Source organism: Eutrigla gurnardus (genome assembly GCF_963514095.1).
Source record: "Eutrigla gurnardus genome assembly, chromosome: 17".
NCBI classification, from domain to species: Eukaryota; Metazoa; Chordata; class Actinopteri; order Perciformes; family Triglidae; genus Eutrigla; species Eutrigla gurnardus.
In genome coordinates, this window is record NC_139928.1 from 5,484,352 (window position 1) to 5,508,544 (window position 24,193).

Genomic DNA, 24,193 nt, shown 5'->3' on the forward strand with positions numbered 1-24,193 from the left:
CTAAACTTCAACCCTTCTTAACACAACCCAGTAAAGCTGTACAGTATAAACACACAGCAGCCAGCTTTAGGCAATCCCATGACTTCAAAGTTGCTGATTTGAATCTGTGATTGGAAAACCAGGAACAGCATGTTTTGGAACAATTTGTTCAAACTTTGTCAGGATTTTTTTATTTGTTTTGTTGCATCAGTTGAGTTTGTTCGACAAAGAACGACAGAGGCCTGAACCAGCAACATACATACAGGATGTATATTTACAATTAAAGCAACTTAAAATGCGACGTTTCGTGTTCACATTTACCCAAGAATACAGGAAAGATATGCCTAGTTGCTGCCATTGGTGGGTGAGGTCTTGGTGAAGGGTCTGGAGTCTGCTATCTGGTAATAACACTCAGTCGGTCAGGATCAGCATCCATTCATTGGGCTCCACTCACTGAATTAGGTCCAGCCCAAATGAAGATCCAGGGACGGTGGAGCGCCGGACTTCAAATGTCAAAAAACGTCCTGAAGTGGAGGTGCTTCTGCAGGAAGTCATCGCCAAACGAACTGTCATATTTAGTAAATGGCCTCATTATATAGCGCTTTTCTCCAAAGCACTTTACAACAATGACTGACATTCACCCATTCATACACACATTCACACACAACGGCGGAGTCGTCAGGAGCAATTAGGGTGAGGTGTCTTGCTCAGGGACACCAGGCACTCAGCTAGGAGGAGCCGGGGATCGAACTGGCAATCTTGCGGTTGTCAGCCAACACGCTCTACCTCCTGAGCTAAACCCCCCCATTTAGTGGCATCAGTAGGCGATAGCATGATCAATCACTAATTATTGGATGGCGTTGATCCCATGTGTGTATATTTACATACACACGTACACACATTATGTCATCAGACTTGCGTTAGTAAGAAAAAAACTGACCATCGTGTCCTAATGTAACATGTGCTTTCTGTTTTTAGACACTAAGCTGTCTGCATTGATGAGGAGGCTCCAGTCATTTCCTCCTCTGCTCAACACATTCTGTAACACATCCCCCCCCCCCCCCCCCCCCTCCCTCTCCATCTCCCTAAATGAATGAGGAGACACAGTGAATATGTGAATGAATGGACCAGAGTTGAGTTAAAGAACTAGAACCAGACATGTTAAAGCCCCCCTTATTTTCCCTGCTTGATGTTTTCCTAATATTGTTGCAGTATAATCTGGAAGGTTTTTTTTAAGAAATTAAATGAAAAAAAAAAAAAAAAAAAATTGCTTTGAAAAAATGCAAAAAGGTTAAAAAAAAAAAAAACTTGCAATGAAGCTTCAAAATACGACCGGTGCTCCCAATTATCTTCAGAAGCCATAGTTAGTATAAAGTCCACCTGTGTGCAATCTGAGTGTCACCTGATCAAACCAAGGAACCATTCTTCCAAAATGGAAAGAAACCTGCCAAGATGGGATTAATACAAACGACTCTCATCACGCCGACACGCAGATCCTTCATGTACGTGTCAACATGGCTGCTGGGAAAAAAGACCTATTTTTGATCCCTATTGAATTATACGACATTAAGCATTTCACAGTGCAACTGAAATATTGTCAAGACAATGGATTGACTGTCCTCATGTGGTGACAGTTGGCAAGTACTTATGAGTTGTAAAACAGCTGAGCTCAAAGAAATCTCCAATAAACAGCAAAGCTATTCAGACTCAAATTTTAAATGAGAGAAAATCCACTACAGAAAAGCAGATGCACAGAAAGGCCAGTGCTGAATGTAAGCTGGTCCCTCATTGTATCATTTTATGTCTCGGTCAGCGTTTAAGACGAGCTTTAAATTTAAACACACCGTGAAATATATTCCTTTTAATGCAAAATTCAATTTGAGAAATAATAATGTCATGGGCTCATGCTTCCCTTCTTTAACTCCTTGGAGTTTAACTTGTCTCTCTGGCAACTTCAACAACAAAGTTCACATTTGAAAAAGTAAAACGTGACCTCTTAGGGGTCACCGGTCCCGTCTGCTTTCAGGGTGGGTTTGATTTATCCAGCTTGTTACAGATCGATCCTGCTGCTGTTGGAGCAGCCGTTTGTAGAACCACGTCATGAAATGTAGGTGTGTGTTTTAAATATCATCAACCACTCGTACACCAAATAGGATGGATGAGGGGTAAACACACCGTCAGGTTTTCATGACTTTTGGGGACATTATATTGACTTACATTCATTTCCTGGGGAATGACCCTCACCAGAATCGCTACCAGCATATTCCTGAGCCTTACTCCAACCTTAAACCAAGTCTCCACCCTAAAACGTATTTACTTTATGGTGACGTGCAATTCTCCCCATTTGGTCTTAACAAAAAAAAAAAAAAAAAAGTAGAAAAAAGGTGAATCCCCTCAGTGTTATCAGATACATGTCCAAACAGGACGGACGGACGGACGCGCGCGCGCACACGCACACGCACACGCCACACACACACACACGCCACACACGCCACACACACACACACACACACACACACACACACACACACACACACACACACACACACACACACACACACACACACACACACACACACACACACACACACACACACACACACACACACACACACACACACACACTGAAGAGGTTCAAATGTTCAATTCAGTTTTTATTCAGCCGACACTCCAGCTAAACAACATACAACAACACATTTCTGTTTCTTTTCTAGTGGACGTTCAATTACACAACGACTCCAGAAGGACTACGAATCTAAACAGGGGAGAGAAAGCCACCGTCGGTTACTGGATTGATTGATAATGCAGTTTGAACGGCTGCATCAGACTGAATGCCGATCACGAGTCGCGTGTAATCAATACCAACGGGTTGCCCCGTGTGATGATGACACTGTAAGTGAAAGTTAACCGAAACTCTCTGTTGGAGGACATTGCTGCATCGTTGCATCAATAAATCAATCAATAAATAGATCAATAAATAGTTACACGTGATTGTAACACTCTAATATACAGTATATTTCAAGGTTTATCTGTGATTACTTCCATTATTTACATTAGCACAATATATACCACACACACACACTGCTGCATGCACGTCACACACACACACGCTTGGTCTTGTACAAACACACTTACAGAAAACCAACAGTGACGTCTTTCTCATATCAACCAACACAGTAATTCTTCGGGATTTCCACAGACACTCAGAAGCTGATGCAATGGATTGGATTCAAATAAAGTACATTTCACACATATGTGTATTTCTGTCATTATAAAGATGCTGCACACATTTAATTCATAATTAACCGGTCATATGTAGATCTCAAGGGGAGGTAAGTGTAAGCCGAGGAGCTGACTGGTTTCATTTAAATGTTTTAGCCCGACGAGTTGCATACACGGAACTACTGCTCGTTCTCCTTTAGTACACTCTCAAAGCTTCACATGGTTTTCTACCTTCCAGGCTGCCTGTGATTTCAGTGCATCCATTGGTCAGATCAATGCCGTTATTGGAGGTGCAGGGACTCTCGCCACTGAAATAGCCTCAGAAATGAGTCTTCTTTCTCGGTGCATTCGAGGACACATTCTGGAGTCTGAGCTTTCAGAGTTGGTTCCTTGGTTCATTTCATACAAGAGATGGCCCAATTCACCAAATCTTTTTCACCAACCAAACAATATGAGTTTTGCACAATGAGATACCAGTTGACTATATTGTAAGGTTGAAAAAAAAAAAAAGGAGTTATGATTGAGAATTCAAACTACGATGAGAGTGACCAATGGCTGCCTGAAAGATGCATACAAGCAATCTAACAAAGTGCTGCAGGGATGATATTTTTGTAGGCCAGTCTGGAAGTGAAAACATTTTTGGGGGGGATTATTACATAAAAAATAAGTTCTGTGGCAAAAAAATATGTATGCAATACTTTTTACTTTCTTCCATTTTCTTCAGCAAGACCATCTTCACGAATGGCAGAAAGTAAAAAGCTCACTCGACTCTCCCACCACCACTCAGCTACAGGTGGACCAGTGATAATGTGCCATCGAGTCACGAGTCAAAGCTCCTTTATTAAGATGTAAAAGCTTCCAAATAGTGAGGCGGGTTATTAGCTGATGTATTACAATGTTCACTAAAAGTGTTAACTAAATCTTGTATTAGCCACAGCCACATATTTCAGGTAATTATCAATGAAACTATTCCAAACAACCCATGGATTTCCAAGATGAAGGAACTGGAACTCATTTCTGGCTTTGGGACTCACTCCTGCAGCACTCTTACCGCTTGTATTTTGGTAAACGGTTGCAACCAGGGGGGCTCCCTAAGAGAAGATCTACGGAGCCTCAGTCGACTGCCAATCTCACAGTTGAATTGTCGCAGTGACAGGAAAATGTGGTGATATCAAAAATTAAGACATGATCAGTCGACTATAGGCAAGACTTGACCAATCAGATTTCACTACGTAGATCTCAGTCAGGGACACCCCTAGTTGCAACACTTACATTTAGAAGGCTGAAACATGTAAACCCACCCATTGTGGTCATTCAATAGGAGACATATATGGCAGGACATATAAACAGGTCAGAACAGGAATGGATTGCTGTTTTTGTTCACCGTCTCACACGACCCGCTGCTTGAGAGCAACTGTGGCTGAAAGGGGACTCCCCCTGTGGCCTGTGGAGTGGATCCGCCCAAGTGAGTCACTCCGGCTTGCTGATTCCCTCCAAAGAAGGCGGACCCACCCATTCCTATTCCCAATAATCGGGGATCTGGCAACGATCCGGGCTGCACCAATCCCACTCCTCCAAAGGAAGGCTTCATTTGTGGACTCCCTTGTGCCATTCCAGTGACTGAATGCGGTGGAGGCACCTGAAGCATATTTAAGCTAGAGTAGGATACTCCCATGGTATGGGACGGTAGCTGAAATAAGGGATTTTCACTGGAAGGATTAGCAGCTCCAAAAGTGGGAGACGGTGTTCCAAGGGAAGGAGATAAGGTAGAACTGAAAGGACTGCAGTACGGGGTCCATGTTTCACCATGGGCCGGCCCTGCAACAGCCCCTGATCTGACCACTGGGCCAGATGTCATGCCCCTGGCTTTGAAAGCGCCTGGGAAAGTAGCAGTAGTAACAGGAGGATGGAGGGATGAGGGGTAAGGAGGGAGGGATATGCAGTTTGAAATATTCCAGCAAAGAGAAAAATGCACCAGAGCAGAGAGAGGGGTGAGGAGAGTTAAATATCTGCTGGTTAATATACACTAGTCTGTAATCTAAATGCTCTCTCACACACACACACACACACACACACACACACACAAACACACACCACAACAACAACATCTATACAGCGAGACCACAGGGAAGGGGTGTTGAGGTAAAACGCATCATCACAATAAGCTTTTCCATACAAACTTATAGATAAATATATATTTTTCAAGCACACCGTCTCCATACCCTCTCTCTCTCTCTGGACTCAACAGTAGTGAATTAAATTAAATCACCAGGGAATTACGGATTTTTAGAATCTTGTGATTTTCCAGTCTTCGAAGTTGATCATGCATCCATTTGAATCAAGCGCACCACAAATAACTCCACATGAAGCCTTTGTTAAAAACGGTGTTTATCGTCCACAGCGAAGATTTTTTTCTGTCCTTACCGATGGCTTGTGACTGGGCGGCGAGCGTGTTGGCGAGGGGGCGCTGCTTGGGTTTGGGGTTAGAAGAAAATAGATCGTCCAGGTCAACGAGCGATGCCCCCGTAGAGCCCAGAAACGAAGCAGTCTTGCTATAAGTCTTCTCCTCCTGCACCCTTTGCTTTCCTGCAATACAATAAAGGTCCAATTCTACTCTAAAAGGTGTTTTCTTTTGGGAACAGGTCAGGGAGGAAAAGAGAGCAAAGCGGAAGAGAAGTTTAATTGCTTATGATTGTTAGCCGACCGCTGATTGATGGGGAGGAAATGGAAGACAACGGTCAAGCATGCAAACGACCATGAAGTGTACTCAAGAAAAGATTTAGACACACAAACAGATATGTTGTTAAGAGTCACCATTTACCAACCGGACACTAAGCCAGCTGCCAGCATAGACTTCTATTGATTAAAAACAATCATGCATTTTTAGCACACTACGCAGAGGAAAGATTTAGTTGATTTAATCAGAGCAGAGAATATTATTGCTGGCTGCCAAGCAGATAATGGAAGTTATACTCCCATGAATAATGAATGGATCACAGAAATAAGCATTCAGACAGAGTGTAAGGGAGATGTACCTGTCCCATTGCTAGATGTGTTGCTCGTTGCTGCCCAAGGGTCACCTTTTTTAGATGCTCCGTCGCCAAAGGGGTCACTTGACAGGGAAGAGTCTAAGGGTGGAGCAGGTGAACCCCATGCATCATCTGTGCTAACAGGAGCTGGTGGGGAAACAACAGGACAAAAAACTAACAATATAGATATGACATATTTCTGTGATAAAATACTCTACACAGGAGGTCTATTCATTAGGTTTTCAAAGCACTTTCAACCATAAAACAGAGCCTTCTTCAGCAACTAGAACTGGCCCAGGTGTCATCATGTGAGCCAAGTAGGGAACTTTAGTCATGCAATATTAAGTGGTTGTATACATCTCTTACTCAGGGTACTTGCCATTTCAACAAAGTTTTGAAATCACACCTGTTGCAAGTGATGCTTAAAAATGTTGAGTAGGGGATTGTATTTAAAAACACTTTTTATATTACTTGAAATCCTTGTGACATACCGACAACTATGTAAGATGAACTTTTGCTCGTCTTGCATATCTACACGACTCCTCATCCGCAAGCGAAATTGCTGTGCATCATATACGTATTGCTGCATACAACGGCGAACACGTACAAGCAACTAGCAGCTTTTCATCTTCCTCGGATCTACGTTCTCAGCTCGTTAAATGCTCCGTAGGTGTGTCGCCTAGTAACACGTCCTCAAAACGTTGATGTAGACAAACACAAGGTATGGTGCGTGCATCCCCCCCTCCCCCCTCTACTGAAATGTGTGTGTTTATAAATAAACACAATATTATTTTATTCACTTGTCATCATTGCTGCTTATTACTATTACCATTACTACTTACTTACTATATTACTTATTACTGAAATACACGTTGGATTTAGTGCCGTGACACTGTCGGCACAGGTCGCTGATGTTTTTAATTTTCCAGAAGGTGTCTTGAGGACAAATGCCGGTTTAACCGGTTTGTGCATAAATTAATCGGGTTTAGCCCGTACACCGAACAGAACCGGTGAAACCGGATATTGGCCCAACCCTAGGCAGGACTCTTAAAATGACGTCCAGTCAAAAAAGTAGGGTCAAGATAATTGCCTGCCCATCTGTCTTAGTTCCTGATTGTGCGCACTCTGCTGATCTCAGTTTGGTATTTGGGGGAGCGGCTTTGAACAGAGGTCTGAACGAAGGGGGTGGGACTTTTTCAATTCAAAGTTCTGATGACACCTGAGAAAGGTCTTTGGTACAGAAAGCCATAGGATACAGAGGCAAGTGAATCCATTTGATAGTTTCTTACCTGGAGCTGCCCATGGGTCGCTGTCCAGTTTGGATGCATCTCCAAATGCATCAGAATTATCAGTGGGTGAGAAGGTGCTTGTTCCATCCCCCCAGGGATCTCCACCCTTTGTTTCCTTTGGAGCAGATGGCAGCCCCCATGGATCTGACCCACTGGTGGGTGGAGAGCTAGCAGGGGCTCCCCACGCATCTGCACTGCCTTGGGGTGAGCTCACCGGAGGGGCATTGAAGGGATCTGAGGGATCATCTTTTGGTGGACTGGATGGCACTGTGAATGGGTCCTCTTTAGGGGGTGTTGTTGGTGCAGAGAAAGGATCCTGTTTGGGTGGAGTTGTTGGTTCAACAAAAGGGTCACCTTGGGACTGTTTAGTCGGAGCAGAGAATGGATCTTCTTTAGGTGGTGTTGTGGAAGCAGTGAAGGGGTCATCTTCAGATGATGCAAATGGGTCTTCTTTAGGGGGTGTTGATGCTGGTGCAGTGAATGGATCATCTTTTGGGGCGTTGAATGGATCATCTTTTGGGGCGTTGAAGGGATCATCTTTTGGGGCGTTGAAGGGATCATCTTTTGGGGCGTTGAAGGGATCATCTTTTGGGGCATTGAATGGATCATCTTTTGGGGCATTGAATGGATCATCTTTTGGGGCGTTGAAGGGATCATCCTTTGGGGCCTTGAAGGGATCATCTTTTGGGGCGTTGAAGGGATCATCTTTCGGGGCGTTGAAGGGATCATCTTTTGGGGCATTGAATGGATCATCTTTAGGGGCATTGAATGGATCATCTTTTGGGGCGTTAAACGGATCCGATTTATTTTTTGGAGCAGCAAATGGATCTTCCTCGTTTTGGGGGGCATTGAAGGGGTCTGAACTATCTTTTGGTGTGTTGAACAGGTCATCTTTTGGAGCTGCAAAAGGATCTTCTCCATTCTTTGGCGCAGCGAATGAATCTTCCTCCGTCTTTGGTGCTGAAAATGGATCTTCTTCAGTTTTAGTTGAAGCACCCCAAGGATCACTGGCTGCTTTATCGGGCTTTGCGTGTGGGCCCCATGGATCTGTGGTCTTTTTAGGTTCTTTGGGGGCTCCCCATTGATCTGGTTTCTCCTTCTCTTCCTCCTGCTCCTCTGCTTTCTCCCCTCCCCAAGCACTTGCTGCAGCGCCAGCTTTGCCAGCATCCTCCCATTTTAGCTCATCTTCACTCAGGTTTGCCTTGGATATTACAATTAGAGAAGTAAACACAGACACTTAGAAACATGTTCTGTTGGAATAAAATCAAACTGATTTGTACAGGATGATATTTGCTTGCAATCATTGTGAAAAACTAATGTAATTTCAAATGCTCCATAGCTCTTAAAGATTGTTATGGGCTGTTGGGTTTGTTGAAACTCTCTAAGGGATGTCGATATATAACGCTGTGGTTATTTTTGAGGTTATGTGTTGTTGTGCTCGACTGCATTATAGTGCATTGGTGTAATGTTGATGCTATTGCGACTGTGCATGCTATACACTTACCCTCCTCTCCATGTCTTTCTTCTCTGCCTCCTGTTTAATACGCTCCTCTTTGCGGGCAGCGAAGGAAGCGGTCAGGTCGGCCACTGACGGTATGTTATCCAAGGATGGGAGCCCAGAGGTCCCAGCAACGTAGCATGGCTTGTAGCTGGGATCCTTTATGGCATCAACAGACGAGGCTGATGAAAAGAAATGGAAAAGAGATGGAATGAGATTTGTGTGAGACACAAAACTTTTTGCAGGTGCAACAATGGGTATTTAGCAGTGGTAGATAAGGACAGGAGGGCTCACCAGCAGAACCTTTTGCTATCTTCTCTCTGGTCTTAACGGCAAAGTCTCTCTCCTCCTTTAGTTTATCGTCGTCCTCCATAAGTACAAGGACAACTTTGGCCTTCTCTCTCACATTTCCACCCTGGGACAGATATGCTTACATTAGACTTTGATTTGACATTTGAGCAAAATCCTATTCAAGCCTGAAAAACAAACCCAAGAGGTACGAGTTTTGCAAGCCTGAAAGTGTAAAGCATCGTTACTCTGGAAAGCTTTTGAATCAAGGAATTCTTACATTTGTTTGAGAAACATAACTTATGACTAAATCTTTTTGTTCCATTCTTTAATTTTTACCTTTCCTTAGAGGTTTAATGGTGTATGACAATATGGATTATAGTGCCAATAATGGATAATATATAAGCATCACCTGATCTTTGCCATCCTTTTCTACAAAGCGATACTCTGTGAGGGCTTTGACGATGTAGATACTGTCTTTCATTTTCAGAAGCACACGATCATCACCGGTCTTTAACAGGTACTCCAGCAGTGTCAGGGACTGGCATGGGGGGAAAAAGCATGACAATGAATACTTTTATGGGAAACAAAAATAAACTGTCAATCCGTTCAGGTTAACAATTGGGGAATTCTCAAGACACAAAAAAAAATCTGTGTAAAATAAAAATATTTAGTCGCAAAATACAAACGGTATACAAAAGCTACAACACAAGCAGTGCTTGTGGTGGACACTAGTGCAACTGATGCACCGAGTCACAATGGTCTTGTCATGTTACCGCGTTGGTGATATCAGTAACCCAATAGCAGTTATGTGGTGCCGTTTACTTCTTTACAAAACACCAAGATAAATAAATCATGCCCTCAAAAAGAACAAAGATTGCCTTCATTAAATGGCAATACATTTGAGTTGAGATACAACAGTTAAAAAGTGCTGCACTGGTAAACGAGGCAATGTTAAGATTTTAATCTTGTCACCTTTGCAAATGCAAACTGCAAATGTTTAGGTCACTCGAATGGAGAATACAAATAATGGGTATGTGTGATGTGTGTTCTATAGCTATACAGAAATCTTAACGTTGACATCCACAGGAATGACTTGTATTTCAACCACAGTCGAACTACACATATTGTACATTGCTATTCACACCTTGTGGATGTGTCTCCAGTTCTTGTCATCTTTCAGGCGCTTCCAGAGCATCGTCATGATCTCATTGCAGGCCACCACATTGTAGGTCAGATCGGAGAGGTCAGCCATCTGAGTGCTGGATGGGCCCCATGGGTCATTGGATGTGGCCTCTCTCACCTGCAAAAGAAGCAATGCAAAGATGGATTTATTAGGTTTAAGTGTGCATGCATGTGCAAGGAATTTGCATCTCTCACACACACACACACACTTTTAATTCAACCGACATTTTAGCGGCGCATCCTTTCAAATTGACGTACAGACAACAAGTGTTCCAAACCACGGAGGTGTTTTAAAATGTAACATTTTTGCTAATGGTGTCTAGACATGTCATCTTGGGGATTTGCAAGTGGCATACACATAAGATGCATGTCATTAAGTTACGGTCCAGTAATGGCAAAAGTGTTCCCAAAAAAGGCACCTTGGCAAGACTCAAAGAATATAATGAGAATGCATTTTATTTCTTGCTCGAGTGGACATTTAGCTGACATTATGGAATTATTGGATTTCACTGTAGTTCTTTGCCCCATTGATATCCATTTCTTTTACCTTGACCTCAGCCTCAGAGTAGTTCTGGACCAGGTTCTTCAGCTGTCGGCGGAGCATAGAGGACGTCATGTTGTCCGTGTTAAAGTCTGTGCCGTCAAAGATGTGTCTGTATGTTGCTTGAGTGCTGGCTCACTGAGCGTACATCCTCTCTCTTCCTCCTGACTGCATGGACTCGTCTCGGGATGTCAGAAACCAGATCCTACAGCTGCAGGGAGGAACCAGTAAACAGAAAGAAAGGAAGAAAAAAAAAAGAGCTGAGGCACGGGTTGGCGCTGACTGACAATGGCAAGCTCACAATTATGAGTAGGTGACTGCAAAGCTACACCAAACGTGTGCCTACACCTGATGAATGTGACTGATCTCGTCAGTTTGTCATCATCGCTGCGACAAACACAGATCTTCGTCTGGGTTAGCCGTCTGGCTAAGCTACAAGCTAAATTAGCTGCCAGCATCCCGGGGCTGGCCGGTGTGAGAATATATCAGCAAATATCCAATTTATAGTGCACCCGGGTGATCAGTCCGATCCCCATCAACTGTGAGTCGACGTGGTTGCAAGCACCGTGTCTCTGAGGATTCACACTTGGTGTTTTCAGGACCTCGGAGAGCGACTGAAGACGGCTAGCAGCCGTCAACATGGCTAACGGCCAAACGTTATCGTCAAGCTAACCGGAATCTGCTTAATATCAGACGTTAGCGATCAAATGAAGGGATGTGTTTCACAGCCGCTTCTTTTAGTTAAGAAAACAACACCGACTCACCGCGCGTTGTTTCGCCTATCAAATATGAGTACAGGCAGCAAAAAATAAAAGACTAACCGTGAGCAGATCTTCAGGATTCTTCGAGGAGACGACGCGACGGTTTCCGCTTCCGCACTCTTCAGCACAAGTCCACGCCCCCTCACGATATACATTTTTTATTTCATTAAATTAAATTTAAATTATCAATTAAAAACATATTTCTGTTACCAGGTATGCGTCTTTTATCGTCAAACTGAAAAATAAATTACAATAAATAAATAAAAAATATTCAATTATAACAATGTCAAGCAGTTTCACGAGTGTAAAGTGTATAATAACATTCATAATGGCATTAAGCGTCTGACGGTTAGGACCACTCGCACACACGCGCACACACGCACACGCACATGCACACGCACACACACACACACACACACACACACACACGCACACACAACGCACCCCCTCCCGTCTGAAAAGAACCGAATAAATGAGTCACAACTCCCACATCAATAACAGTCGAATCAAGATGGCGGCCGAGGGCGAGTACGAGTCGATCCTGTGCGTGAAACCCGATGTCAACGTTTATCGCATCCCGCCGCGAGCTTCAAACCGCGCATACAGGTAAACGAATCATCCGTCGGGAGAATGGTGAATATGGTTTAACGGTGTTTGGTGCCGCTGGCTGCGGGCATCTCACTTTCACCATCTCGCTGCCAGAAAAACGCTCACAAATCACGAACAGGGGGCTTTGTGGTGGGTTTTTTAGACGGTACGGGCTGAAAATGTCTTTTTTTTACGGGTTTGTCTGTTTTGTCTGTCGGCTGAGCAGTCAGAGATGTAACGGGGCTGATTGCCATCATGCCGGGTCGATGCGGGCGGTTTGCCAGGACAGTCCCACTCTTGTGTGTGAGACGGCTTGGGCGGGTGTCCTCTTTATACAGTGACCCCATTGAATTCACCAAAATAAAGAAATAAAAGGGAACGTTTCCAGGGTTTTCTGTGCGGATGGTGTTTTCAGTGAGAGTCGTTATAGATTCACAACTTGAGACAATCTGCAAACAGCATCTGTCTGCTGGAGTGATTAGCTACATTCATAAAATAATCATAAAGCCTATAGATCCATATGGCACAACAGCAACCTCTCATTATAGATTTTTGTCCTATTTGAGATGGGCATGAAGAGAAGTCAGAAAGAGGGCTAGTTGATTTGATAAATGTTTACCCACATTTTTTATTCATGCCAAAGGCAATTCATTAAATGACTACTTGTGTATTATGAATGGTGTTCTCCAAAAAATAAAATAAAAATTGTATGTGCTTGAACTGCTCATAACACATACATCCACAGCCATAACCTATTTTGCGGGATCACAGCAGACATTTCTTTGTGTGGAAATATTAGGAATCACTGGTGTAAAGGTACAACATCTCTTGAGGTAATCGTGTCCGATTACTTAAGTATTTACAAAATATTTAGTATCATTCACAGATACAAATCCAAGAGAATAAAACAGATTTGATTGCTGTCACTTGACTAATCAATAGCATCACACTCTCATCACGGTGGTATTATGCAAGATTTCATGTCATCAATGTTTTTTTCTTATTTTTTTCCATTATCAAAATCCAGAGTCATTAGTTCAAGTTGTATTTGCAGTTATTTTTAGGGTTTCCATTGTTTAAAAATGGCATAATGTTCAAGGTAATATATACATTTTCACGAGAAAGATTTGAACACCAGGTCTGTCTTCAGGGCAGCTGACTGGAAGCTGGATACTCCAGACTGGTCCGGTCGAATGAGGGTCACAGCTAAGGGCAAAGTGGCATACATCAAACTGGAAGACAAGGTCTCAGGTAGGACTTCATTATGGGTTATACTCTTAAAAGCTCTGCTCAACAACTGTACATCATTTCCCCAGTACAAATTGCCCTGTGATATATTAGCTGCCCGTTCAGCCCCAAAGGACTATACAAACACCTGAAAGAATGATGGATTTCACTATATTGACATTCCCCTTTGTTTCCTGCAGGGGAGCTGTTTGCACAGGCACCAATTAAGGAGTATCCTGGCGTTACAGTGGAGACGGTCAGCGACTCCAGCCGATACTTCGTTCTGCGGATACAGGATGACAGTGGTGATGATGTGCATATTTCTGGAAATTCCCATGATGCTTGAAGGGGCACTGAACCCCCTTTTTTAAGGATGGGTGTTACTGTCAGTTACTGTAACGTGGCCTCTCATCTGCAGGTCGCAGCGCTTTCATAGGAGTAGGCTTTGGGGACCGAGGGGATTCTTTTGATTTCAACGTGGCTCTGCAGGACCATTTCAAGTAAGCAGTGACTGGGTGGTTTTCCTTGTAAAACGGTGATTAATGTCTTCCCCTAGAAGTCAAATGGGACTGAACTTCAGATGGAGAAGCTTCCAAAATATTGTCAGCGTTGTCTTACATTTCGTACTGTCCCCAACCCCCTGCAGCATAAGCAGGCCGTGCCAACACCAGATGCTGTCTTTTGAGATGTACAGTTCTGTACTTGTGGAAAACTGCCTGCTGTCGATTTCCTGGAAACTGCTGAGATGTGATGTTTATTTGTGCATCTGTGCTGACGATTTGTATGTGTGTGACTCTGCCTCCCCTGCAGATGGGTGAAACAGGAGGATGAATTAAGTAAATGCGCACAGCTCGGCGATTCAGGACCAAAACTGGACTTGGGCTTTAAAGAGGGACAGACCATCACACTCAACATAGGGGTAAGAACCTCACAATGTCCACCTTTTTAACCCGATTTTTAAAATAATACAATTGTTACAATAAGACTGTTAATGCAGAAAGTAATCAAAGCTCAAGTGTAACTGCAGATGTAAAGTGTTGAGGACCATCTGTAATTCACCGAGCAATCAAGTTACATTTTCTATTTAGTTGCCAGGGATTCATAAAATGGCAAGTTCTTGCTCTTTTTTTATACGGCACGCAGTCAATTTGTCTCCAAAAAGCATTTGGTTTTAAAGCAGTGAAACAAATCAAAAGGTAATTAAATGTAAAAAAAAAGAAAGAAAGAAACTGATGGTAAAAAAGGGTAAACTTTCTAAAAAACTTTGAACATCTGATTATTTTTAATTTCTCTGCTTCTAGCAAGGTAAAAAGAGGGATAAACCACGCCCACAAAGTGCTGGTGGGTTTGGACTCCTCCCTCCACCACCTGGAGGCAAGATAGCCCCACCTCCTTCGTCAGGCTCGTCCAATCACAACATCATCCCCCAGACGGGGGGCATGGCAACAGGTAACAGGAGTGACCCATTTTCTTGAAACTGTGTTAATTAGTTCCTTGTTAAATGAGTCGAGTACGTTTTGGAGCTTCAGGCTGCAGAGAACAAAGTGGAACGTGTGTCCGTTTGCTATTCATCGTCTCTGCATGTGTCCCTGTCAGGATGCCTGTTGGAGCTGGACAGTAGTAACTCCAACACAGTGGTTCAGTCAAACCCCAGTTCAGATCTTTGGGGAGACTTCTCCGCTCCTTCAAGGTAATTTTTGTAATTTAAATAATGTTTGCAAAAGTATGTGGACACCATGCAAGGCTCAGCGTGGTCCAACACGTATGTCGGGCGATGAGACCTGGCTCACAGTCGGCATTTCGGTTCGTTATAAAGGCATTAGATGAGGGTTCAGGTCACTCAAGGATCTTCACACCAATGCTTTTTCACTTTTAGTTTTTTCTGGACTTCAGTGCTGATTCTCGCCACAGATCCGTTGGTATTTCCTTCTTAGATTGTGGTTCCCTTGAGTGTCACCAGCTTGTCCATCGTCTCTACGTTCAGAGATGAGCTCCAGTCACATTTAGCTGAAGCGACTGTTAATGTCCCCCCTTTTTTTTTAACGTTTTTTAGTAGTTTGCCACTGACGGCAAATCAAATGCTTTGGTTGGCAGGGGTCGGCTTTCTGTTGAGCTGTGGTGAGGGTTAATCGGATCCCTTCTCACTGAGCAGCAACATTGTAAGAGTCAGTGTCCGTATACTTTTGGCTGTATAATGTGAATCTACCTGCTATCAAAGATGTTTGAGGGAAAACAAAAATGTTGTGGATTTTACGTTAATACCTACATTTGAGTTTAAAATGACATAAGTTTAGTTTATTTTGTTTGAAAAGGTCACAACTACAGAACATTGGTATTGCCCTTTCAATAAGTGATGTAATGTTATATGAATTCATAGGAAAGAAGACAAACCTAACACCGGTTTATGCGTTTTCAGCTCTGTTCCAGCACCATCGCGACCACAGAACGCCGGACACTGGATCCAGTTTTGAGTCTTGCGTTGTGACTTCCATCCCACCCGCATCTGTGTCTGTAGCTTCCTGTGCATCACACTGAGTAACTCCCACACACTGACCCCAAAGCAGAGACGTGAAACTCCACAGAGCTGTAGAAACAACTCGCCACATAGTTCACATAGCCTTCATAAGAAATTAAGCAGTAATCTGTTTAAAGCCATCACATGATATACGCCATGATATAAAAAATTAGATATCTCTAAGGGCTATGTGTGATGTCCTGAGAAGCAGGTGCTCCTCTGTATTGTGTCTGCATTGCCTCCCCAGTAGATGGCTCTCTGACCAGAGCTTTTTTCTTTTGATCTGGAATGATTTTCTCACTGCAACTGCTCCCCCTGCAGGCAGAGCAGAGAGCCACAGCTCGACAACAGGCACCAGTGCTTTGTGTCCCCTGCTGTGAATCATGTGCAAAGATTTGTAAAGCTCATCTTAAGTGAAGGATACTTCAACTGAAAGATAAATGTCTTCATTTTTAGCACAATTGTTTCTGGTTAATAACTTTCCAGAATAATTGTAAAATCATTACAGCAGCAGCCTGTCCAACTTATTTGAATATAAAACAGTTTCACTTGCAGAATACATTTTATAATGTGATTTGCACAATTTCTCGAAGAAAACTAGGAGGTTTGGACAGAGCAGTGGATTAAATGAGTCGTTCCCTTCCTCGCACGTACGTCCATGTCTCAAAAACATGAAGGCAAAACCACTATGTTGGGTCTGAAGCGTGGTTTCATTGCATAACGATAATGCAAGTGGACGTAAAGATGGAACATTAAAAAAAAAAATCAGCTTTGTGGGATATGAAAATGAAATTGATTGCCTTCTGCTATTTATCGTCATAGCAACCAGGAAATATCCATCCAAGCTCCAATCACTGAGTTTGCATTCTGTAGGTATAAAGAGTTTAGACTTGTTGATAGAAATATATCCGGGGTCCGTTAACATTCCTGCCGGCCATATTGAATGATACATTTGTTTACAATTTCATGTGTTTACTACTGGATGGGTTTCTGTGTTTCAACACTGAAATCAGTCGCCAAATATTCATCACTGTTAATTACTTGTTATTTTTGCGTATACGTTTTAAAGAAGTAAATAAGCTGAGAATGAAACATACATGAACTTGGTGACGCTGGCAGTAACTTTAAACTATTTAAATACTTAAGAGGCCTTCTTCTCTACAATCAATGTGTTCACCTTCTCCATGTTAACCTGCCCATTTCCTCAATCCGGTTAAACATATGAGATGAGATGAGCAGGACTGTAGGACCAGTTTTTAGAAAGTCCTCTTTAACCTTGAAGACGAGTTACTTTCCCCTCCAACCCGTTTCTGAGGTCATCGGAGGAAAGATGGAATGTGGCGGTTGGCAGAAACCCACTGAGAGGAGTATTCATAGTGTTTTAGTATCAGTGGAAGGAGTGCTTCATGTGAAATCAGTTTACCTGCTTTTTCATTTTTTGTGAAACGACCATGAGGCTTTTCTTTTAAATGGCAAAATGTTTAGGGAGCTGAAACCTTCAGTACTAAATACTGAATGTTTGATGGAAGTCAGGATAGACGTTGATAAACGGTGCATATTTGCTTTTCTTCTTCTCAGAGTTAGATGAGATGATCGATATCGCTTTGATGTTAATTTGAAGTTAGAGCCAGGAAGAGTAGCGTAGCTTTAGCTTAGCATGAAGACAGGAAAAAGCTGCCCGGCTCTGTCCGAAAGGAACAGAACAAAAGTCTAATTAATAAGCACTATATCTTGTTTGTTTGTATTTCCTAAAATGTGGAACTGTTCCTTTTAATCTATTTGAGCACTTAGTGTTTCCCTAAATGAATGAACCAACCTGATGCAGTTATCCCCACGTGGCTCATTTCACACTATAACGATTAAGAATGTAAAACAGTTTTACTGCTAGATATTTGAATACACCGGCCTCAGGACTGAAGGCGGGAGAAAGAAAACATGATTGTCTTACTTTCAGAATCAGATGAATGTCTTAATGTGAATTCACAAATATTAATTGTCTTGAACGTTTCTCGACTGTGAATTTAAGTTTGTCCGTATAGATTTTTAAGGTTCGCTGTGATCAAATCACGTGCGATCTGTCGTCCCGCCTGCCCAGGGAACACCGGTGAAGACGAGCCAAGATGGCCGACACATCAATGTGCACAGTCCCTGTAACATGAAACCGCATAAATAACTGAGCTGTGTGTGATCGGCATGCAGAGGGCCGGTTGATCTGACATGTTGACGTGTGTGTTGTGTTTACATTGCTTGTTTATATCGCTGGCTGAAATGTATAAAAAAAAAAGGACATATCTCCTGTTTCTCACCTCATTCCACTCTGTAAAGTCACTGGACTAACACTTTTGATTTGTGACCAATTTAATGAGAGAAGAGGCAATAAATCCTTTTTAAAAGGACGTGTGACGTCTTACTATCATTGTGAAGCACTTGGATCGGCGTTCACTTAAGGAAGCATTTGCAAACCAACTGTGACCCCACATCAGAAATTGGAAAATGGGAACTTTAGAACATGGAGACTATTAAAAATAAAGGCCAGGGCTGTGTAGTGGTATCACACATGGCTACTGGACTGTTGAGTATTTGCAACACGATGCAGCTGCGTGTGGGCCGAGTAACTCGCTGTCATCTCAAAGTCAAGACTCAGAAACACCCATGACATAACCGATCAGAGAGAAACACTGGATAAGTGTGAGAGGAGAGGAGAGCCACGCAGTCAGTGTAGCAGACATGCAGTTGCATTATTAATATTAAAATTAGAGACGATGGTCGAAATAAAAAAAATGTCAGATTTACACATAACATTGTAATATTTTTAGAGGGCCACGTAGAGTTTAAAAGTATTAATCTAAATTAAAGTTAAGAGCCGTAGATAACTTTTTTTTAAATATGCAGGCACACAAACAACTCTCATGTCCAAAGTTTAACAGTGTTGCATACTTTGATTTACTACAAGTATGTTCCATCTATATTTGGGGTTTAACACTGGTTTTCTTGCAGTGTAACTTGTTGGAAAATTGGGGCCCAATATCTGTTTATCCTCTCCAAAGACCAGACCTGAACACCTTGCAAGGGGGAGTCCGGGACTCCTACAGAAAGACCTCAGCTGCCGGCCCCTAAGGGTCCGTTTGATGCACAGAGGCCAGGCTCCGCTGGAGAGGAGAGCAGTGACGGGTCCAGAACGAAGGAGGAACTGAAATATCAAAAAGGAATTAAGGTGGGAAGAGTATTTTACCCATTTAGTAAGACGCCGAGGCCCGGGGCCTCGAAGACTGTGTCCGGGACCAGTAAAAAATAAGATTCTCAAATTTCTGAGAAAGGTTTTACTAAATCAGTGAAAGTTTTACTCAATAGAAAAAACCTGAGAGATAAAAAGAGTATTTTGCCCCATTTGGTGGACCAGTAAAAATAAGATTCTCAAATTTCGAGAAAAGTTTTACCAAATCAGCTGAAAGAGTTTTTTACTCATCTAGCAAAACACAGAGAACTGCTTTGATGACAGTCGACCAGTTACAAAAAAAAAAAAAAGAGGAGGGATTCTCCTATCAGAGAAAGGTTTTGGTTTTGCTAAGTCAGTAAAAAAACCGAGGTCAGATAACTCGAAGTTATTGCGTCCGGGACCAGTAAAGAGAGACGTCTTTGGAACGACGAGAACTACTTTGATGCCCCAGGCCGCCTGGACTTAAACAAAAACTTGAGGGAAAAGCGCAAGAAAGAACTCGGGTAAGACAATAAAGATTAAACAGTATACAGTGCTATGCAAAAGTTTAGGCACCCCATGCTAAAGTTGACTAAAAAGAGGAATATTTTGGGAATTGATCTCAATGCCTTAATTAAATAAATGAGGAAAATCCTACCTTTTAGGACACCAATTGTCTTTGTGAATGAATAATGTATTGTAAAGAAATAAATGTTCTTCATTAAAATACAGGGTGCATAAGTATGGGCACCCTTATGTTAAACTCTCATAGAGGCAGGCAGATTTTTATTTTTAAAGGGTATGTGATTTTATTTTAACTCCAAAGGCCCAGCTGACTTTATCAGAATGCATAGTATGACAACATAAAACATCTTTGTTATAATAATTTTGTATAACATCATGTTTCTAGTGTTCTTTGTTATGACATTGTTAACATTGTTAACATTCCAGTGTCTTTGATATATTTGTAAGTTTTACGACTCTGGCACCTTCGTTGACCTAGGGGGGTCCCATGTTTTATTGAATTGTTTATCACTTTAGTAAACCCACTGCTGACCTGAAACCCTAAGCTATATCTTAAGGTGTCTAAATGTTATCAGAGGCCTGGTGGTTTGGATGTCTGGTTCTACTCAAAGATTAACTGCCAGTGATGCATTATCTCTTCTACCCTTAAAAGACTCAAGTCATAACACCGATTCGAGCACTTCCTCTGTAGCATCCTCATACGTTGTTGCATTGTAACTGCTCCTCTTGTACAAGATTAAAGTCCGATGTTGACTTTACTCCCTTGTCTCCGATCTCCTCCTTGGGTGAATTTATTAGTTTACGGACAAATTCTTTTAACAATCTTAAACTATGGAAAACCAAATATGGATTTCGGGGAGAATTAAATTTAGAATAAACTAACAGATTGGAAGAGGAGATGGGGATGGGCTAAAACAGGCACGAGCCTGGTTAACAGAGGCAGAGAAAAGACACAGGGGAGCGCAGAAGCAGAAAGAGGAAGATAGAAGGAAAAGGACAGCGGAGCAGGAAGATAAGGAAAGGAGACTAGAGCAGGAGAGAAAAGAAAAAGAAACATACAAACAGACAAATTCTAATCTTTATCCTATTCTTTATTCTTGCCGGGAACAACGGAGAGATGATGATGAAGTCCCTCTGGGTCCGACGCCTGTCCCTCCCCCTACCCGGATCAGCCTCATCTGCGGCCACCTCCACTCCACCCCAGGCCGGCACATGTTCCGGCCTCCTCCGAACCGCCAGAAGCCTCCGCTCCGCAAATACCAGGGCACCCATGGGACGCAGAACAAGGGGGTAAAACACATAGCGGTAAGACATTCAATCCTCTTACTTCATCACATACACAGAAACAAGGGAAAGGAGAAGATGAGTGACTCCTTTGTTTTAGATGATGATGATTGGAGGAGTGATTGCAATGTGTTTTTCCGAGAGGGTGCACCGAAAGGGCAGGGTGGATGGCGGAGAGGAGGAGGAGAAGAAGGGAGAGGAGGGGGCGCAGAGGGGAGCAGATCAAAAGACAGGAACGATGTTTGCTATAATTGTGGTAAACCTGGACATTGGGTAAGAGACTGCAGGTCCGGAGGGAGACGAGCAGGAGGGGCAGGAGGCGGAGGCAGAGAACCCAGACGGGACTCATCCCCCGCATGACTATCTCAACCAACAGGTCATGCTGACACATCACTCACACACACACAGCAGCTATTGCTGTGCAGAGCTTAGCCTCACTCGTGTTATTGCATCCATTGACATTGAAGGTTTCACACGCAGTTTCTGTATTACTGATGCAAAACAAATTAGCTTTCATGTCACCAGCACGACATCCCAATTGTATGACAATACTAATGGCCCAGTCACATTTGACAATAGAACGCTGCAACACATTGAATCCATCCACACTTTTACTGCACGAACAAGACTTTGCCAAGGGCAGACCTGACTGATACACCACTCACACATCCAGACATAACAATGTTTGTTGACGGTTCCTGCAGAAAAATCCAGATGGCACGAATGCCAGTGGCTGTGCGGTAGTGACCCAGGAGAAAGTATTGAAATCCTCATCTTTGCCATCACTTTTTCTCAGCACAGGCAGCAGAGATAATAGCCTTGGCAGAGGCATGTAGATTGGGGGAAGGGAAAGCTATCACAGTCTACACAGATAGCCAGTATGCATTCTCCACACTGCATGTTTGCAAAGCTATTCAACACAAAGATTTGATACTAACTTTATTGGATGCTATTCTCCTACCAAGGGCAGTAGCAGTCTGCAAGTGTGCAGCTCAAACTACAGGAGACGAAGAAGCAGACAGAAGGACCGGGCTCAGATTACATTTATGTAGCTGATACTGAGACAAAACACATTGACCATGACATTTTGAAGGACATCCTGCAAGCCACCACACCAGAAACTGAGCAAAACAAACAGATGATGACATCTGGAGATGACCTGAGGGTAAGCCCATCCTTCCTAAATCTCTTTATAGATTTGCGGCTATTTTCAGCCATGGGATTACCCATGTCTCAACAGGAGGGATGCTATAAATACATTTTTTACAACATATGGATTCCAAAGTTACTCTAAAAAAATGTGTGCATCCTGTTTGATTTTCTCCAAGCACAACTCACAAGGAATAAGAATAAGAGGAGCATTCCTAAAAGCTGAATATCCAGTCCAAACAATATGCATGGACTTCATCGAACTAAACAAATCAGAGGGGAAGAAATACTGTCTAGTAATAGTAGATATGTTTTCAAAATGGGTTGAAATCACACCAACAGTAACAAACGACGCTATAGTGGTAGCAAAAATCCTTGCTACTGTTATTGCACCAAGATACGGATTCCCAGAAACAATTTACTGTGATAACGGTCCACATTTCAGGAACCAAGTCATTACCAAATTATCAGAAATGTTCAACATTCAACAAAAGTTTCACTGCAGTTATCATCCACAGTCGGCAGGGACAAGTAGAGAGTCAGTTCTCTAGAGTAGAGAGAACAAACGGCACCATTAAAGCAAAGCTAAGGAAGGCTATGGGAGAGACAGGTAAACCATTGACTACATGTTTACCAGCAGTAGCACGTAGCATGCACATACTACCAAATGTGAAAGGACTGTCAGCATTTGAGATCCTAAATGGCAGACCCTATAGGGTACCTCTCATCTACACAAAGGGAGATGACACTGAAACAACTGAAACAATTGCCGACTACATGTCTAAGATGATGAAAGGTATCTCCTCCTACAGATCCAGTGACACAAGGGGAACCTCCGGTGACGCCAGGTGACTGGGTGTTCATAAAGACCCTGAAAAAGAAGAACTGGTCATCTCCTCGGCATACAACACTCAAGAGGAGACAGATAAGTAAAAACACCACACCATGGCAGATAAACCGTGGCATCTGTTTCGAAGGATGGGATGCGGCATGAGAGGAACACTGTGTCTAATAAGTGTGATAACAGTGAAAGTGGTTATTCCAATACTCTTGGTACACGAACATCAGTCTCGACAACTGAATGACGACAGCAATCGCACCCCAACTGAGCCACTGATTGTAAATTCAACACCAGCCAAATTAAGAGCTAAGAGAGAAATAGGACCGCAAACCAATGGAGACACCAGACCAGTAAAGGTCAGCATAACGTGCACAGAGGGACAAGATTGTGTGACCTCTGTAGACCTCTGTACTATAATTGACTGTGGTACAGGACAGCAACAGCAGTGGGCGTGGTCTGAGAAGTACATTTGCATAACGACTTTCCAATGTTACACCTTTACTGGAGTTTTCGGAGAATCAAAAAGAACCTATGGGTGTGAATGTGAGGAATGGCAGTGGGCTATAGCAAACACGGGAGTAGAGGACTGGGGGTACAATCCAAAACCTCCAGCCTCTCCAGACCTAAAGGAACGGCTGTTCATTGTAAAACAGGCTAGCACAGCACAGTGTGAAACAAATGACTGCAATCCACTCATATTAATCTGGAGAAATGTCACGAGAAATGATAATGGGACTTACGTGTTGGGGGTGTGGTTGAAGGGGACAGATCCGACTGCATTGATAGGATTGAAAGTTGTACCTAAAGAGAGAACAACTAAAATCAATGTATCGAGTGCACTGCCCACATCAGATGACACATCAACACTCCAGCCCGAAGGACAATTAGTTAAATATCTCAATGTCACCACACTGCAGGACAGGATTGCACTTGAGACAGGTTACCGAGACAAAAATCAATGGTTGGATTGGCTGTATTATACGGTTCGGCAGAATGGTCCTCAAAATGATTGTCTGGCATGTGCTGCAGCAAGACCCACTTTAGGAACTATGCCGTTCCCCCTGAACCCCGAAAAT

At 42.9% G+C, this 24,193-nt stretch overlaps 2 protein-coding genes across 4 annotated transcripts; one reads left to right on the forward strand and one right to left on the reverse strand.

Moving 5' to 3' along the window:
• Nucleotides 1-2,625: 2,625 nt before the first annotated feature.
• On the reverse strand, nucleotides 2,626-11,908 carry LOC311028290 (uncharacterized protein). Of its 3 annotated transcripts, none has more exons than XM_084032748.1 (10): nucleotides 11,853-11,908; nucleotides 11,038-11,242; nucleotides 10,453-10,608; nucleotides 9,718-9,846; nucleotides 9,312-9,432; nucleotides 9,024-9,199; nucleotides 7,520-8,720; nucleotides 6,237-6,377; nucleotides 5,626-5,787; nucleotides 2,626-5,079 (listed from the first exon to the last, which is right to left on the reverse strand). In XM_084032748.1, exons 2-10 carry the CDS (start codon nucleotides 11,104-11,106, stop codon nucleotides 4,553-4,555), a joined length of 2,682 nt encoding a protein of 893 aa, XP_083888874.1. In that variant the 5' UTR covers nucleotides 11,107-11,242; nucleotides 11,853-11,908; the 3' UTR covers nucleotides 2,626-4,552. The 3 variants fall into 3 exon arrangements, with proteins under 3 accessions (XP_083888874.1, XP_083888875.1, XP_083888876.1); XM_084032749.1 differs by lacking the exon at nucleotides 11,853-11,908 and adding an exon at nucleotides 11,796-11,812; XM_084032750.1 differs by lacking the exon at nucleotides 2,626-5,079 and having other exon boundaries at nucleotides 5,668-5,830.
• Nucleotides 11,909-12,264: 356 nt separating this feature from the next.
• necap1 (NECAP endocytosis associated 1) lies at nucleotides 12,265-16,790 on the forward strand (the record flags this gene model as incomplete). Its single annotated transcript, XM_084033014.1, has 8 exons — nucleotides 12,265-12,398; nucleotides 13,531-13,631; nucleotides 13,808-13,912; nucleotides 14,026-14,107; nucleotides 14,418-14,526; nucleotides 14,909-15,056; nucleotides 15,204-15,297; nucleotides 16,024-16,790. 8 exons carry the CDS (start codon nucleotides 12,265-12,267, stop codon nucleotides 16,076-16,078), a joined length of 828 nt encoding a protein of 275 aa, XP_083889140.1. The 3' UTR covers nucleotides 16,079-16,790.
• Nucleotides 16,791-24,193: the final 7,403 nt, after the last annotated feature.